Source organism: Mustelus asterias, unplaced genomic scaffold (genome assembly GCF_964213995.1).
Source record: "Mustelus asterias unplaced genomic scaffold, sMusAst1.hap1.1 HAP1_SCAFFOLD_956, whole genome shotgun sequence".
Taxonomy (NCBI): Eukaryota; Metazoa; Chordata; class Chondrichthyes; order Carcharhiniformes; family Triakidae; genus Mustelus; species Mustelus asterias.
Window position 1 is genome coordinate 70,814 of NW_027590902.1, and position 13,257 is coordinate 84,070.

Genomic DNA, 13,257 nt, shown 5'->3' on the forward strand with positions numbered 1-13,257 from the left:
CATTTTTCATGTCTTCCTTAGTGAAGATTGAAGCAAAGTACAAATTTAATTCCTCAACCATTTCTTTATTCCCCTTTATGAATTCTCCCGTTTCTGACTGGAAGAGGCCTACATTCATTTTTGTCAATCTTTTTCTCTTTACATACCTATAGAAACTTTTAGTCAGTTTTTATGTTCCCTGCTAGCTTACTTTCATACTCGATTTTTACCTTAATCAATCCTTGGTCCTCCTTTGAATTTTAAACTGCTCCCAATCCTTAGGCCTATTGCTTTCTCTTACCAACTTGTTTGCTGCTTCCTTGAATCTAATGCTGTCTCTAATTTGCCTTCTAAGCCATGATTTGGCCACAATTCCCCGACCACTCTTGTGCCAAACAGGAATAAACAACTTCTGGAGTTCACCAATTCGAACTTTAAATGCCTGCCATTGTCAGTCCACTGTCCTTCCTTTCAGTAACCTCCTCCAGCCCCTACAACCCCCTCCCTATCTCTGTAACCTCCTCCAACCCTGACAACTCCCTCCCTATCTCTGTAACCTCTGTAACCTCCTCCAACCCTGACAACTCCCTCCCTATCTCTGTAACCTCCTCCAGCCCCCTCCCTATCTCTGTAACATCCTCCAGCCCTGACCACCCCCTCCCTATCTCTGTAACCTCCTCCAGCCCCTACAACCCCCTCCCTATCTCTGTAACCTCCTCCAGCCCCTACACCCCTCCCTATCTATGTAACCTCCTCCAGCCCCTACAACCCCCTCCCTATCTCTGTAACCTTCTCCTGCCCCTACAACCCCCTCCATATCTCTGTAACCTCCTCCAGCCCCGACAACTCCCTATCTCTGTAACCTCCTCCAGCCCCGACAACTCCCTATCTCTGTAACCTCCTCCAGCCCCGACAACTCCCTATCTCTGTAACCTCCGCCAGCCCCGACAACTCCCTATCTCTGTAACCTCCTCCAGCCCCCTCCCTATCTCTGTAACCTCCTCCAGCCCCTACAACCCCCGCCCTATCTGTAACCTCCTCCAGCCCCTACACCCCTCCTTATCTCTGTAACCTCCTCCAGCCTCTACAACCCCCTCCCTATCTCTGTAACCTCCTCCAGCCCCCTCCCTATCTCTGTAACCTCCTCCAGCCCTGACAGCCCCCTCCCTATCTCTGTAACCTCCTGCAGCCCCCTCCCTATCTCTGTAAGCTCCTCCAGCCCCCTCCCTATCTCTGTAAGCTCCTCCAGCCCCCTCCCTATCTCTGTAACCTCCTCCAGCCCCCTCCCTATCTCTGTAACCTCCTCCAGCCCCCTCCCTATCTCTGTAACCTCCTCCAGCCCCCTCCCTATCTCTGTAAGCTCCTCCAGCCCCCTCCCTATCTCTGTAACCTCCTCCTGCCCCTACACCCCTCCCTATCTATGTAACCTCCTCCAGCCCCTACAACCCCCTCCCTATCTCTGTAACCTTCTCCTGCCCCTACAACCCACTCCCTATCTCTGTAACCTCCTCCAGCCCCGACAACTCCCTATCTCTGTAACCTCCTCCAGCCCCGACAACTCCCTATCTCTGTAACCTCCTCCAGCCCCCTCCCTATCTCTGTAACCTCCTGCAGCCCCTACACCCCTCCCTATCTATGTAACCTCCTCCAGCCCCTACAACCCCCTCCCTATCTCTGTAACCTTCTCCTGCCCCTACAACCCCTTCCCTATCTCTGTAACCTCCTCCAGCCCCGACAACTCCCTATCTCTGTAACCTCCTCCAGCCCCGACAACTCCCTATCTCTGTAACCTCCTCCAGCCCCCTCCCTATCTCTGTAACCTCCTCCAGCCCCGACAACTCCCTATCTCTGTAACCTCCTCCAGCCCCCTCCCTATCTCTGTAACCTCCTCCAGCCCCTACACCCCTCCCTATCTATGTAACCTCCTCCAGCCCCTACAACCCCCTCCCTATCTCTGTAACCTTCTCCTGCCCCTACAACCCCCTCCCTATCTCTGTAACCTCCTCCAGCCCCGACAACTCCCTATCTCTGTAACCTCCTCCAGCCCCGACAACTCCCTATCTCTGTAACCTCCTCCAGCCCCGACAACTCCCTATCTCTGTAACCTCCTCCAGCCCCCTCCCTATCTCTGTAACCTCCTCCAGCCCCTACAACCCCCGCCCTATCTGTAACCTCCTCCAGCCCCTACACCCCTCCTTATCTCTGTAACCTCCTCCAGCCTCTACAACCCCCTCCCTATCTCTGTAACCTCCTCCAGCCCCCTCCCTATCTCTGTAACCTCCTCCAGCCCTGACAGCCCCCTCCCTATCTCTGTAACCTCCTCCAGCCCCCTCCCTATCTCTGTAAGCTCCTCCAGCCCCCTCCCTATCTCTGTAAGCTCCTCCAGCCCCCTCCCTATCTCTGTAAGCTCCTCCAGCCCCCTCCCTATCTCTGTAAGCTCCTCCAGCCCCCTCCCTATCTCTGTAACCTCCTCCAGCCCCCTCCCTATCTCTGTAACCTCCTCCAGCCCCCTCCCTATCTCTGTAACCTCCTCCAGCCCCCTCCCTATCTCTGTAACCTCCTCCAGCCCCCTCCCTATCTCTGTAAGCTCCTCCAGCCCCCTCCCTATCTCTGTAAGCTCCTCCAGCCCCCTCCCTATCTCTGTAAGCTCCTCCAGCCCCCTCCCTATCTCTGTAACCTCCTCCTGCCCCTACACCCCTCCCTATCTATGTAACCTCCTCCTGCCCCTACAACCCCCTCCCTATCTCTGTAACCTCCTCCAGCCAACCCCCTCCCTATCTCTGTAACCTCCTCCAGCCCCGACAACTCCCTATCTCTGTAACCTCCTCCAGCCCCGACAACTCCCTATCTCTGTAACCTCCTCCAGCCCCCTCCCTATCTCTGTAACCTCCTCCAGCCCCTACACCCCTCCCTATCTATGTAACCTCCTCCAGCCCCTACAACCCCCTCCCTAGCTCTGTAACCTTCTCCTGCCCCTACAACCCCCTCCCTATCTCTGTAACCTCCTCCAGACCCGACAACTCCCTATCTCTGTAACCTCCTCCAGCCCCGACAACTCCCTATCTCTGTAACCTCCTCCAGCCCCGACAACTCCCTATCTCTGTAACCTCCTCCAGCCCCGACAACTCCCTATCTCTGTAACCTCCTCCAGCCCCCTCCCTATCTCTGTAACCTCCTCCAACCTCTACAACCCCCTCCCAATCTCTGTAACCTCCTCCAGCCCCCTCCCTATCTCTGTAACCTCCTCCAGCCCTGACAGCCCCCTCCCTATCTCTGTAACCTCCTCCAGCCCCCTCCCTATCTCTGTAACCTCCTCCTGCCCCTACACCCCTCCCTATCTATGTAACCTCCTCCTGCCCCTACAACCCCCTCCCTATCTCTGTAACCTCCTCCAGCCCCGACAACTCCCTATCTCTGTAACCTCCTCCAGCCCCGACAACTCCCTATCTCTGTAACCTCCTCCAGCCCCCTCCCTATCTCTGTAACCTCCTCCAGCCCCTACACCCCTCCCTATCTATGTAACCTCCTCCAGCCCCTACAACCCCCTCCCTAGCTCTGTAACCTTCTCCTGCCCCTACAACCCCCTCCCTATCTCTGTAACCTCCTCCAGACCCGACAACTCCCTATCTCTGTAACCTCCTCCAGCCCCGACAACTCCCTATCTCTGTAACCTCCTCCAGCCCCGACAACTCCCTATCTCTGTAACCTCCTCCAGCCCCGACAACTCCCTATCTCTGTAACCTCCTCCAGCCCCCTCCCTATCTCTGTAACCTCCTCCAACCTCTACAACCCCCTCCCAATCTCTGTAACCTCCTCCAGCCCCCTCCCTATCTCTGTAACCTCCTCCAGCCCTGACAGCCCCCTCCCTATCTCTGTAACCTCCTCCAGCCCCCTCCCTATCTCTGTAAGCTCCTCCAGCCCCCTCCCTATCTCTGTAACCTCCTCCAGCCCCCTCCCTATCTCTGTAAGCTCCTCCAGCCCCCTCCCTATCTCTGTAAGCTCCTCCAGCCCCCTCCCTATCTCTGTAACCTCCTCCAGCCCCCTCCCTATCTCTGTAACCTCCTCCAGCCCCCTCCCTATCTCTGTAACCTCCTCCAGCCCCCTCCCTATCTCTGTAAGCTCCTCCAGCCCCCTCCCTATCTCTGTAACCTCCTCCAGCCCCCTCCCTATCTCTGAAACCTCCTCCAGCCCCCTCCCTATCTCTGAAACCTCCTCCAGCCCCAACAACTCCCTCCCATCAGAGAATCACAGAATTGTCACAGCAAAGGAGGAGGCATTTCATTCCCTTTTAATGTTTCGATTGAAGCTGCCTCCACCACACCCTCAGGAAATGCATTCCACACCTTAACCACTCGCTGGGCAAAGAAATATTTTCTCATCACATTTGTGTCTTTTGTAATCACTTTGGTCCTCTTGAACTAGAGCGATTTATGAGCAGGAACAAATTTCAACCTATCGACTCGGAGCGACGCACCGGCCGGAGGGTCAGTGCCGAGGGAGCGACGCACCGGCCGGAGGGTCAGTGCCGAGGGAGCGACGCACCGGCCGGAGGGTCAGTGCCGAGGGAGCGACGCACCGGCCGGAGGGTCAGTGCCGAGGGAGCGACGCACCGGCCGGAGGGTCAGTGCCGAGGGAGCGACGCACCGGCCGGAGGGTCAGTGCCGAGGGAGCGACGCACCGGCCGGAGGGTCAGTGCCGAGGGAGCGACGCACCGGCCGGAGGGTCAGTGCCGAGGGAGCGACGCACCGGCCGGAGGGTCAGTGCCGAGGGAGCGACGCACCGGCCGGAGGGTCAGTGCCGAGGGAGCGACGCACCGGCCGGAGGGTCAGTGCCGAGGGAGCGACGCACCGGCCGGAGGGTCAGTGCCGAGGGATCGACGCACCGGCCGGAGGGTCAGTGCCGAGGGAGCGACGCACCGGCCGGAGGGTCAGTGCCGAGGGAGCGACGCACCGGCCGGAGGGTCAGTGCCGAGGGAGCGACGCACCGGCCGGAGGGTCAGTGCCGAGGGAGCGACGCACTGGCCGGAGGGTCAGTGCCGAGGGAGCGACGCACCGGCCGGAGGGTCAGTGCCGAGGGAGCGACGCACCGGCCGGAGGGTCAGTGCCGAGGGAGCGACGCACCGGCCGGAGGGTCAGTGCCGAGGGAGCGACGCACCGGCCGGAGGGTCAGTGCCGAGGGAGCGACGCACCGGCCGGAGGGTCAGTGCCGAGGGAGCGACGCACCGGCCGGAGGGTCAGTGCCGAGGGAGCGACGCACCGGCCGGAGGGTCAGTGCCGAGGGAGCGACGCACCGGCCGGAGGGTCAGTGCCGAGGGAGCGACGCACCGGCCGGAGGGTCAGTGCCGAGGGAGCGACGCACCGGCCGGAGGGTCAGTGCCGAGGGAGCGACGCACCGGCCGGAGGGTCAGTGCCGAGGGAGCGACGCACCGGCCGGAGGGTCAGTGCCGAGGGAGCGACGCACCGGCCGGAGGGTCAGTGCCGAGGGAGCGACGCACCGGCCGGAGGGTCAGTGCCGAGGGAGCGACGCACCGGCCGGAGGGTCAGTGCCGAGGGAGCGACGCACCGGCCGGAGGGTCAGTGCCGAGGGAGCGACGCACCGGCCGGAGGGTCAGTGCCGAGGGAGCGACGCACCGGCCGGAGGGTCAGTGCCGAGGGAGCGACGCACCGGCCGGAGGGTCAGTGCCGAGGGAGCGACGCACCGGCCGGAGGGTCAGTGCCGAGGGAGCGACGCACCGGCTGGAGGGTCAGTGCCGAGGGAGCGACGCACCGGCCGGAGGGTCAGTGCCGAGGGAGCGATGCACCGGCCGGAGGGTCAGTGCCGAGGGAGCGACGCACGTTGAGACATTAAACTGAGGTGCCTTCAGCCTCTGGCTGGTGTACATGATCCCAAGGTCATAGACTGCAATGTGTCCCCGAGTGAGAAACATATCGCTGTTCAGATCTGCATTGCTGTCTGAATTCCACTGGATTTCCAGTGTTCCTGCATTTCCACTGGAACTATTCCTCTGTCCTCTTGGGCCGGACACTGGGGAAATCCCACTGTTCTCTAAATAATGCCTGTGGTGAAATCCATTCACTCCCCCCTGAAGGGACAGGCAGAGCATCAGTGTTACAGAATAAAAGCAAAATACTGCAGATGCTGGAATCGGAAACAAAAAGGGAATCAGTGGAGACAGATTCGAACTAACGTTTGGAGACTGGGTGACGATGTGGTCACACGGACTGAGATTTTCCAGCATTTTCTGTTTCTCCATCAGTTTAAGGGGATGTGAAAGATGGTGCGTTTCACCACCAGCTCAATGAGGGGATGGATAATGGCAGCTTTCTTACCCAGGATCCTCCACAGGAATGAAACCACTCCATCCGCCATCATGGAAGCTGCGTGATATGGTGGAAAGGGCCAGAGGAGGCAGACCCCAGCAGGGGAAGGGGGGGGGGTGGTGAGGGAAGGGTCAGGAGGTGTAACCAGGGGTGTTAATTGATGGCAGGGTGGGTAGGCGAGGGAGTGAATAGACAGACAAACTTGAATACACATTTTAAATTTGCTGCATTGACAATGGTTTCAATTATTGAGTAAAATAGTCGAGAGCGATACACTCAGATGGTCCACCGCTGTAATTCCAGGGATGAAGGGGTTTACAGCAAGGTTTAAACAGGTCGGGGCTGTACCCATTGGATAAGAACGAGAGGCGACCTCATTCAAACAGATAACATTCTGAGGGGCTTTAACAGGGTGCATGCTGGGAGGGTGTCTCCCCTCGTGGGGGAGTCTCGAACTAGGGGTAAAAATGGGGTGGGGGGGGGTTGTCCCATTGAAGACGGAGCTGAGGAGGAAACTCTCCTCCCGGAGGGGGTTTTGAGAGTCTGTGAAACTCACTTCCCCGAGAGCAGCGGGGGCTGCGGGTCAGTGAATATGTTCGAGATGGAGTGAGACACAATTCCGACCGAGCGCGCGGTCGCGGGACAGATGTGAAGGCGGAAGGGAAGATCAGCCATGGTCTTACTGGCTGGCACAGCAGTCCCGAGGGGTCAAATGGCTTCTCCTATCTCGGATTGCTGGCTTGCAGTCAAGGTCAGCTGCTCTGTTCAGTTTATTTATTAGTCACAAAGCTTACATTAACACTGCAATCAAGTTAGTGTGAAAATCTCTAAGTCGCCACACTCCGGCGCCTGTTCGGGTTCACTGAGGGAGAATTTAACATGGCTAATGCACCTAACCAGCAATTTTTTCAAACAGTGAGGAAACCGGAGCACCCGGAGGAAACGCACGCAGACAAAGAACAAAGAACAAAGAAAATTATAGCACAGGAACAGAATCTTCGGCCCTCCAAGCCTGCACCGACCATGCTGCCCCTCTTAACTAAAAACCCCTACCCTCCCGGGGACCGTATCCCTCCATTCCCATCCTATTCATGACACGGGGAGAATGTGCAAACTCCACACAGACAGTGACCCAAGCCGGGAATCGAACCCGGGACCCTTGCGCTGTGAGGCAGCAGTGCTAACCACTGTGTCACCGTGCCGACCGAGTTGACCCTGTTAAGGGCAGGAACAGTTGGTATTTGTACAGCCTGTTATCACACCTCACTATCACATCTCTCCGCACCGTCACAATGGGAGACTGGGAGGGCAGGCGACATTCGCAACAGGATTAGCAATAGCTCACTTTGCACCATTGTCTCACTCAAATCACAGCACAATTGGGTAACTGGTTTCAGGTAACACCTGTGCTCTGGTTAATGCCGCGTTTGGCATTAACTGGAGTGCCGCACTGTCAGAGGGTCAGGACTGAGGGAGTGCCGCACTGTCAGAGGGTCAGGACTGAGGGAGTGCCGCACTGTCAGAGGGTCAGGACTGAGGGAGTGCCGCACTGTCAGAGGGTCAGTACTGAGGGAGTGCCGCACTGTCAGAGGGTCAGTACTGAGGGAGTGCCGCACTGTCAGAGGGTCAGTACTGAGGGAGTGCCGCACTGTCAGAGGGTCAGTACTGAGGGAGTGCCGCACTGTCAGAGGGTCAGGACTGAGGGAGTGCCGCACTGTCAGAGGGTCAGGACTGAGGGAGTGCCGCACTGTCAGAGGGTCAGGACTGAGGGAGTGCCGCACTGTCAGAGGGTCAGGACTGAGGGAGTGCCGCACTGTCAGAGGGTCAGGACTGAGGGAGTGCCGCACTGTCAGAGGGTCAGGACTGAGGGAGTGCCGCACTGTCAGAGGGTCAGGACTGAGGGAGTGCCGCACTGTCAGAGGGTCAGGACTGAGGGAGTGCCGCACTGTCAGAGGGTCAGGACTGAGGGAGTGCCGCACTGTCAGAGGGTCAGGACTGAGGGAGTGCCGCACTGTCAGAGGGTCAGGACTGAGGGAGTGCCGCACTGTCAGAGGGTCAGGACTGAGGGAGTGCCGCACTGTCAGAGGGTCAGGACTGAGGGAGTGCCGCACTGTCAGAGGGTCAGGACTGAGGGAGTGCCGCACTGTCAGAGGGTCAGTGCTGAGGGAGTGCCGCACTGTCAGTCAGAGGGTCAGTGCTGAGGGAGTGCCGCACTGTCAGAGGGTCAGTGCTGAGGGAGTGCCGCACTGTCAGAGGGTCAGTACTGAGGGAGTGCTGCACTGTCAGAGGGTCAGTGCTGAGGGAGTGCCGCACTGTCAGAGGGTCAGTGCTGAGGAAGTGCCGCACTGTCAGAGGGTCAGTACTGAGGGAGTGCCGCACTCTCAGGGGGTCAGTGCTAAGGGAGTGCCGCACTGTCAGAGGGTCAGTACTGAGGGAGTGCCGCACTCTCAGGAGGTCAGTGCTGAGGGAGTGCCGCACTCTCAGGGGGTCAGTACTGAGGGAGTGCCGCACCGTCAGAGGGTCAGTACTGAGGGAGTGCTGCACTGTCAGAGGGTCAGTGCTGAGGGAGTGCCGCACTGTCAGAGGGTCAGTACTGAGGGAGTGCCGCAGTGTTGAAGCAGCCTGCAACCTTCTCACTCAGCGCTAAGTGATTCCACGGGGATGTGGTGAGACAGAAACATTTTTCACTCACAACACAGGAGCTGTTGGGGATGACAGACTGACACACACACACACACGGAGGACAGATGGAATAAAGCTCTCACCTTCTGTGTAGTTTGTTCCCATTCTGAAACCTCATTAACATGGAGTATTTATTTTCAATTCCTTCTTCATTCAGTTCAAAGTTCTCTTCTAATTAATTCTCTCGATGTTGAATGTGCAGCTTTCGGCCGGTTGCTGTGATTTTTCGTCTGGCCTTTTTGCAGGTCCCCAGACACAATCTCCCTCAGTAATATCTAACGCAGAGTCGTGTCAGGCCCACAGCCTGAGACTGCACAGCATCAACAGCACACTGCTCCCGAGGCCTGCTCAGATCAGCTCACACCGCTGCTGCTCTCTGCAAACTGACCAGAATAAAGCACATTGACACAAGCTCCTCTCCAATCCCGCATCCTCTCCTTCCCGTGTGTCTGACAGCTTCTCCCACACAAACACACCCAGCCTATCACTAGCCTCAGCACTCCATTACACCCCACACACCGTCCCTTTCACCCAGCCCTGCACAGCCTCTCAGGTACATCACACCCTCCCTCTCACACCCGACCCCCACCACCCCCATTCCCTCACCACCTCAGCTCCCCCCCACTCCCTCGCCCCCCCTGCCGCCGCCCTCTCCCTCCCCCCCGCCCACCTCTCCCTCCCCCCCGCCCTCTCCCTCCCCCCCGCCCCCCTCTCCCTCCCCCCCCGCCCCCCTCTCCCTCCCCCCCCGCCGCCCTCTCCCTCCCCCCCCCGCCGCCCTCTCCCTCCCCCCCCGCCGCCCTCTCCCTCTCGCCGCTGCCGCCGCCCCCCCACCACTCCCTCTCGATAGAACCATACAATCCCGACAATGCAGAATGAGGCCATCCGGCCCATCGAGTCACACTGACTCTCCCAAAGAGCATCTTACAAAGACGCACACCCCTGCCCTATCCCCTGTAACCTCAGACATTCATCATGACCCATTCACCAGGCCTGCACATCATTGGAGTGTGGGAGGAAACCGGAGCACCCGGATGAAACCCATGCAGACACGGGGAGAACATGCAAACTCCACACAGACAGTGACCGAAGCCGGGAATCGAGCCCGGGTCCCTGGCGCTGTGAGGCAGCAACGCGCCACTCTATCTATCTCCACAGCCCCCCACCCCCAATCGCTATCTACCCTTCTTTCTCTCACTCACTAGTCACAGAGTCATACAGTGAGGAAAAGGCCCTTCAGCCCATCGAGTCTACATTGACAACTACCACCAATGGCGTGCTAGCCCCATATCCTTGACTGTTTTGATATTTCAAGTGCTCAAATATTTTTTTAAAGGTTTGTTAGGTTTCCGGTCTCCACTACCTTCCCAGGCAGTGCATTCCAGATTCCCACCACCCTCTGAATGAAAACATTTCTCAAATCCCCTCTGAATCTCCTGCCCCTCACTCTCAAACAATGCCCCCTCGTAACTGACCCCTCAACCAAGGGGGACACAACCCACCCTGTCCATACCCCTCATCATCTTATCCACCTCAATCATGTCCCCCCCCCCTTAGCCTTCTCTGCTCTAAAGAAAACAATCCAAGCCTATCCTTATCGCTCAAATGCTTTACCCCAGGCAGAATCCTCCTCTGTACCCCCCATCACATCCTTCCTATAGTGAGGTGATTAGAACTGCACACAGTACTCCCGCTGTGGCCTAACCAACATTCTGTACAACTCCAACATTACCTCCTTGTTCTTGTAATTTATACCACGACTGGTGAAAGCACGGGTCCGATACGCCTTCTTAACTATCCTATTCACCTTCAGGAATCTGTGAATAATTATTCCAAGATCCCTCTGTTCCTCTGAGCTTCCCAGTGTCCTGCCATTCATTAAATACTCCCTCACCTTGTTTCTTCTTCAAAAGTGCATCACCTTGCTCTTATCAGGGTTAGAATCATAGAATCCTACAGTGCAGAAGGAGGCCATTCGGCCCATCAAGCCTGCACCGACCACAATCCAGGTTCTATCCCCATACATTTACCCTAGCTAGTCCCCCTGACACTAAGGGGCAATTTAGCACAGCCAATCCACCTAACCCACACGCACATCTTGCACTGGTTAAACACCATCTGCCACTGCTCTGCCCATCTGATCAACCTATCTATATCTTCCTGTAACCTATGACTATCTTCTTCACTATTAACCACCCTACCAGTCATAGTGTTGTTTGCAAACTTTCTTAACATTCCCCTCACATTATCATCTCTATCATTTATGTATATAACAAACAATAAGGATCCCAGTACTGATCCTTGTGGTACACCACTGGACACCGGCCTCCGGTCACTCAAACAGCCTTCTACCACTACCCTTTGTGTCTTATTACTAAGCCAGTTTCTGACCCATCTATCCATCCCTCTTTCTCTCACTCACTCTCGCTGTCTTCCTCTTAGTCTCTGGATAAAAGCAAATTACTGCGGATGCTGGAATCTGAAACCAGAAGAGAAAATGCTGGAAAATCTCAGCGGGTCTGGCAGCATCTGTAAGGAGAGAAAAGAGCTGACGTTTCGAGTCCAGATGACAATTGACAAAGAGTTGTCTGGACTCTCAATGTCAGCTCCCTCCTCTCCCCACAGACGCTGCCAAACCCGCTGAGATTTTCCAACATTTTCTCTTTTGGTTCCCTTAGTTCCCCTTGTCCATATCCTTCCCTCCCTCTATCTCTCTCCCTCTATTTCTCACTCACTCACTCCCTCTATCCCTATATCTCTCCACTAACTCCCTCTCAAACTCTCTCACCCCCTCTCACTCCACCATATATTTCTCCCTCTGTTCTCTCACTCACTATCCCTTTTCCTCCATTTCTCACCTCACTATCCCCTTTTCCTCCCTCCCTCCATTTCTCTCACTCCCTCTCTCGCTCTATTTCTGTCTCCCCTCACCATCCCCCTCTCTCTCCCCCCTCATCTCTCTATTTCTCTCCCCCTCCCTCTCCCCCCCTCTCACTCTCCCCCCCTCTCACTCTCCCCCCCCTCTCACTCTCCCCCCCCTCTCTCCCCCCTCTCACTCTCTCTCTCCCCCCTCTCACTCTCTCTCTCCCCCCCTCTCACTCTCACTCTCCCCCCCTCTCACTCTCACTCTCCCCCCCTCTCACTCTCTCACTCTCCCCCTCTCACTCTCACTCTCCCCCCTCTCACTCTCACTCTCCCCCCTCTCACTCTCACTCTCCCCCCCTCTCACTCTCCCCCCCTCTCACTCTCACTCTCCCCCCCTCTCACTCTCCCCCCTCTCTCTCTCCCCCCCTCTCTCTCTCTATTTCTCTCTCACCTCTGCTTCCAGTGCCTTCACTTCGCCTCGCGAACACGGGTCACGTGATGTTTCTGGTCACGTGTGGGTCACACTGGGCTGAGTCGCTGAGTTGTGCGCATGCTCACTCTCACTGTGACCATTGCGGGAACCGCCATCTTTCAGACAGGCAAAGCACAGCGCCCCCTGCGACTGGGAGGAGTAACAACACAATTATCTCCTTCCCTCCATCACCCCCACTCCCTCCATCACCCCCACTCCCTCCCTCCTCCCTCCATCACCCCCACTCCCTCCATCACCCCCACTCACTCCCTCCATCACCCCCCACTCCCTCCATCACCCCCACTCACTCCCTCCTCCCTCCATCACCCTCACTCCACCACCCCCACTCCCTCCATCACCCTCACTCCCTCCATCACCCCCACTCCCTCCATCACCCCCACTCACTCCCTCCTCCCTCCATCACCCCCCACTCCCTCCATCACCCCCACTCACTCCCTCCTCCCTCCATCACCCTCACTCTCTACTCATACCTTCACTCCTTCCTTACACCCTCACTCCCTCCATTACTGCCTCACATCTTCACTAACTCCCCCCTTCCTTCCTTCCCTCATCACTCCATCCCTCACACTTTCATTCTTCCCTCATTCTTTCACTCCATTCTTCCCTTTATTTCTCATTCTCCCATCTCCTCGCTCACTCCCTCATCTTTTCTCACTCCCTCCATACCGCTTCACTGCCTCATCCCTTCTCACTCTATCCATCCGTCATTCTGTCACTTTCTGATTCCCCCTCACTCAACTGCACTCCCGCCATTCCTCACTCACTCACTCACTCAAAGCCCACCAATGCCTCTACTTTCTCGGGGGGCTAAGGAAATTTGGCATGTCCGCTATGACTCTCACCAGCTTTTACAGATGCACCATAGAAAGCATTGATCATAGAAATAGATCATAGAAATCCTACAGTACAGAAAGAGGCCAT

General features: G+C 56.9%; 1 protein-coding gene across 2 annotated transcripts in view; it reads right to left on the reverse strand.

The window, feature by feature from the left end:
* LOC144487658 (maestro heat-like repeat-containing protein family member 1) overlaps nucleotides 1-12,342 on the reverse strand; it is an 81,483-nt gene extending 69,141 nt beyond the window's left edge. The window contains exons 1-2 of one of the 2 annotated variants that reach the window (XM_078205739.1): nucleotides 12,295-12,342; nucleotides 9,065-9,364 (exon numbers count right to left, since the gene is read on the reverse strand). In XM_078205739.1, coding sequence (XP_078061865.1) covers nucleotides 9,065-9,086 — 22 coding nt within the window. In that variant the 5' untranslated portion in view covers nucleotides 9,087-9,364; nucleotides 12,295-12,342. Of the gene's footprint in view, nucleotides 1-9,064; nucleotides 9,365-12,294 lie in introns of those variants that run through there. The other variant, XM_078205738.1, reaches the window with a different exon arrangement.
* Nucleotides 12,343-13,257: the final 915 nt, after the last annotated feature.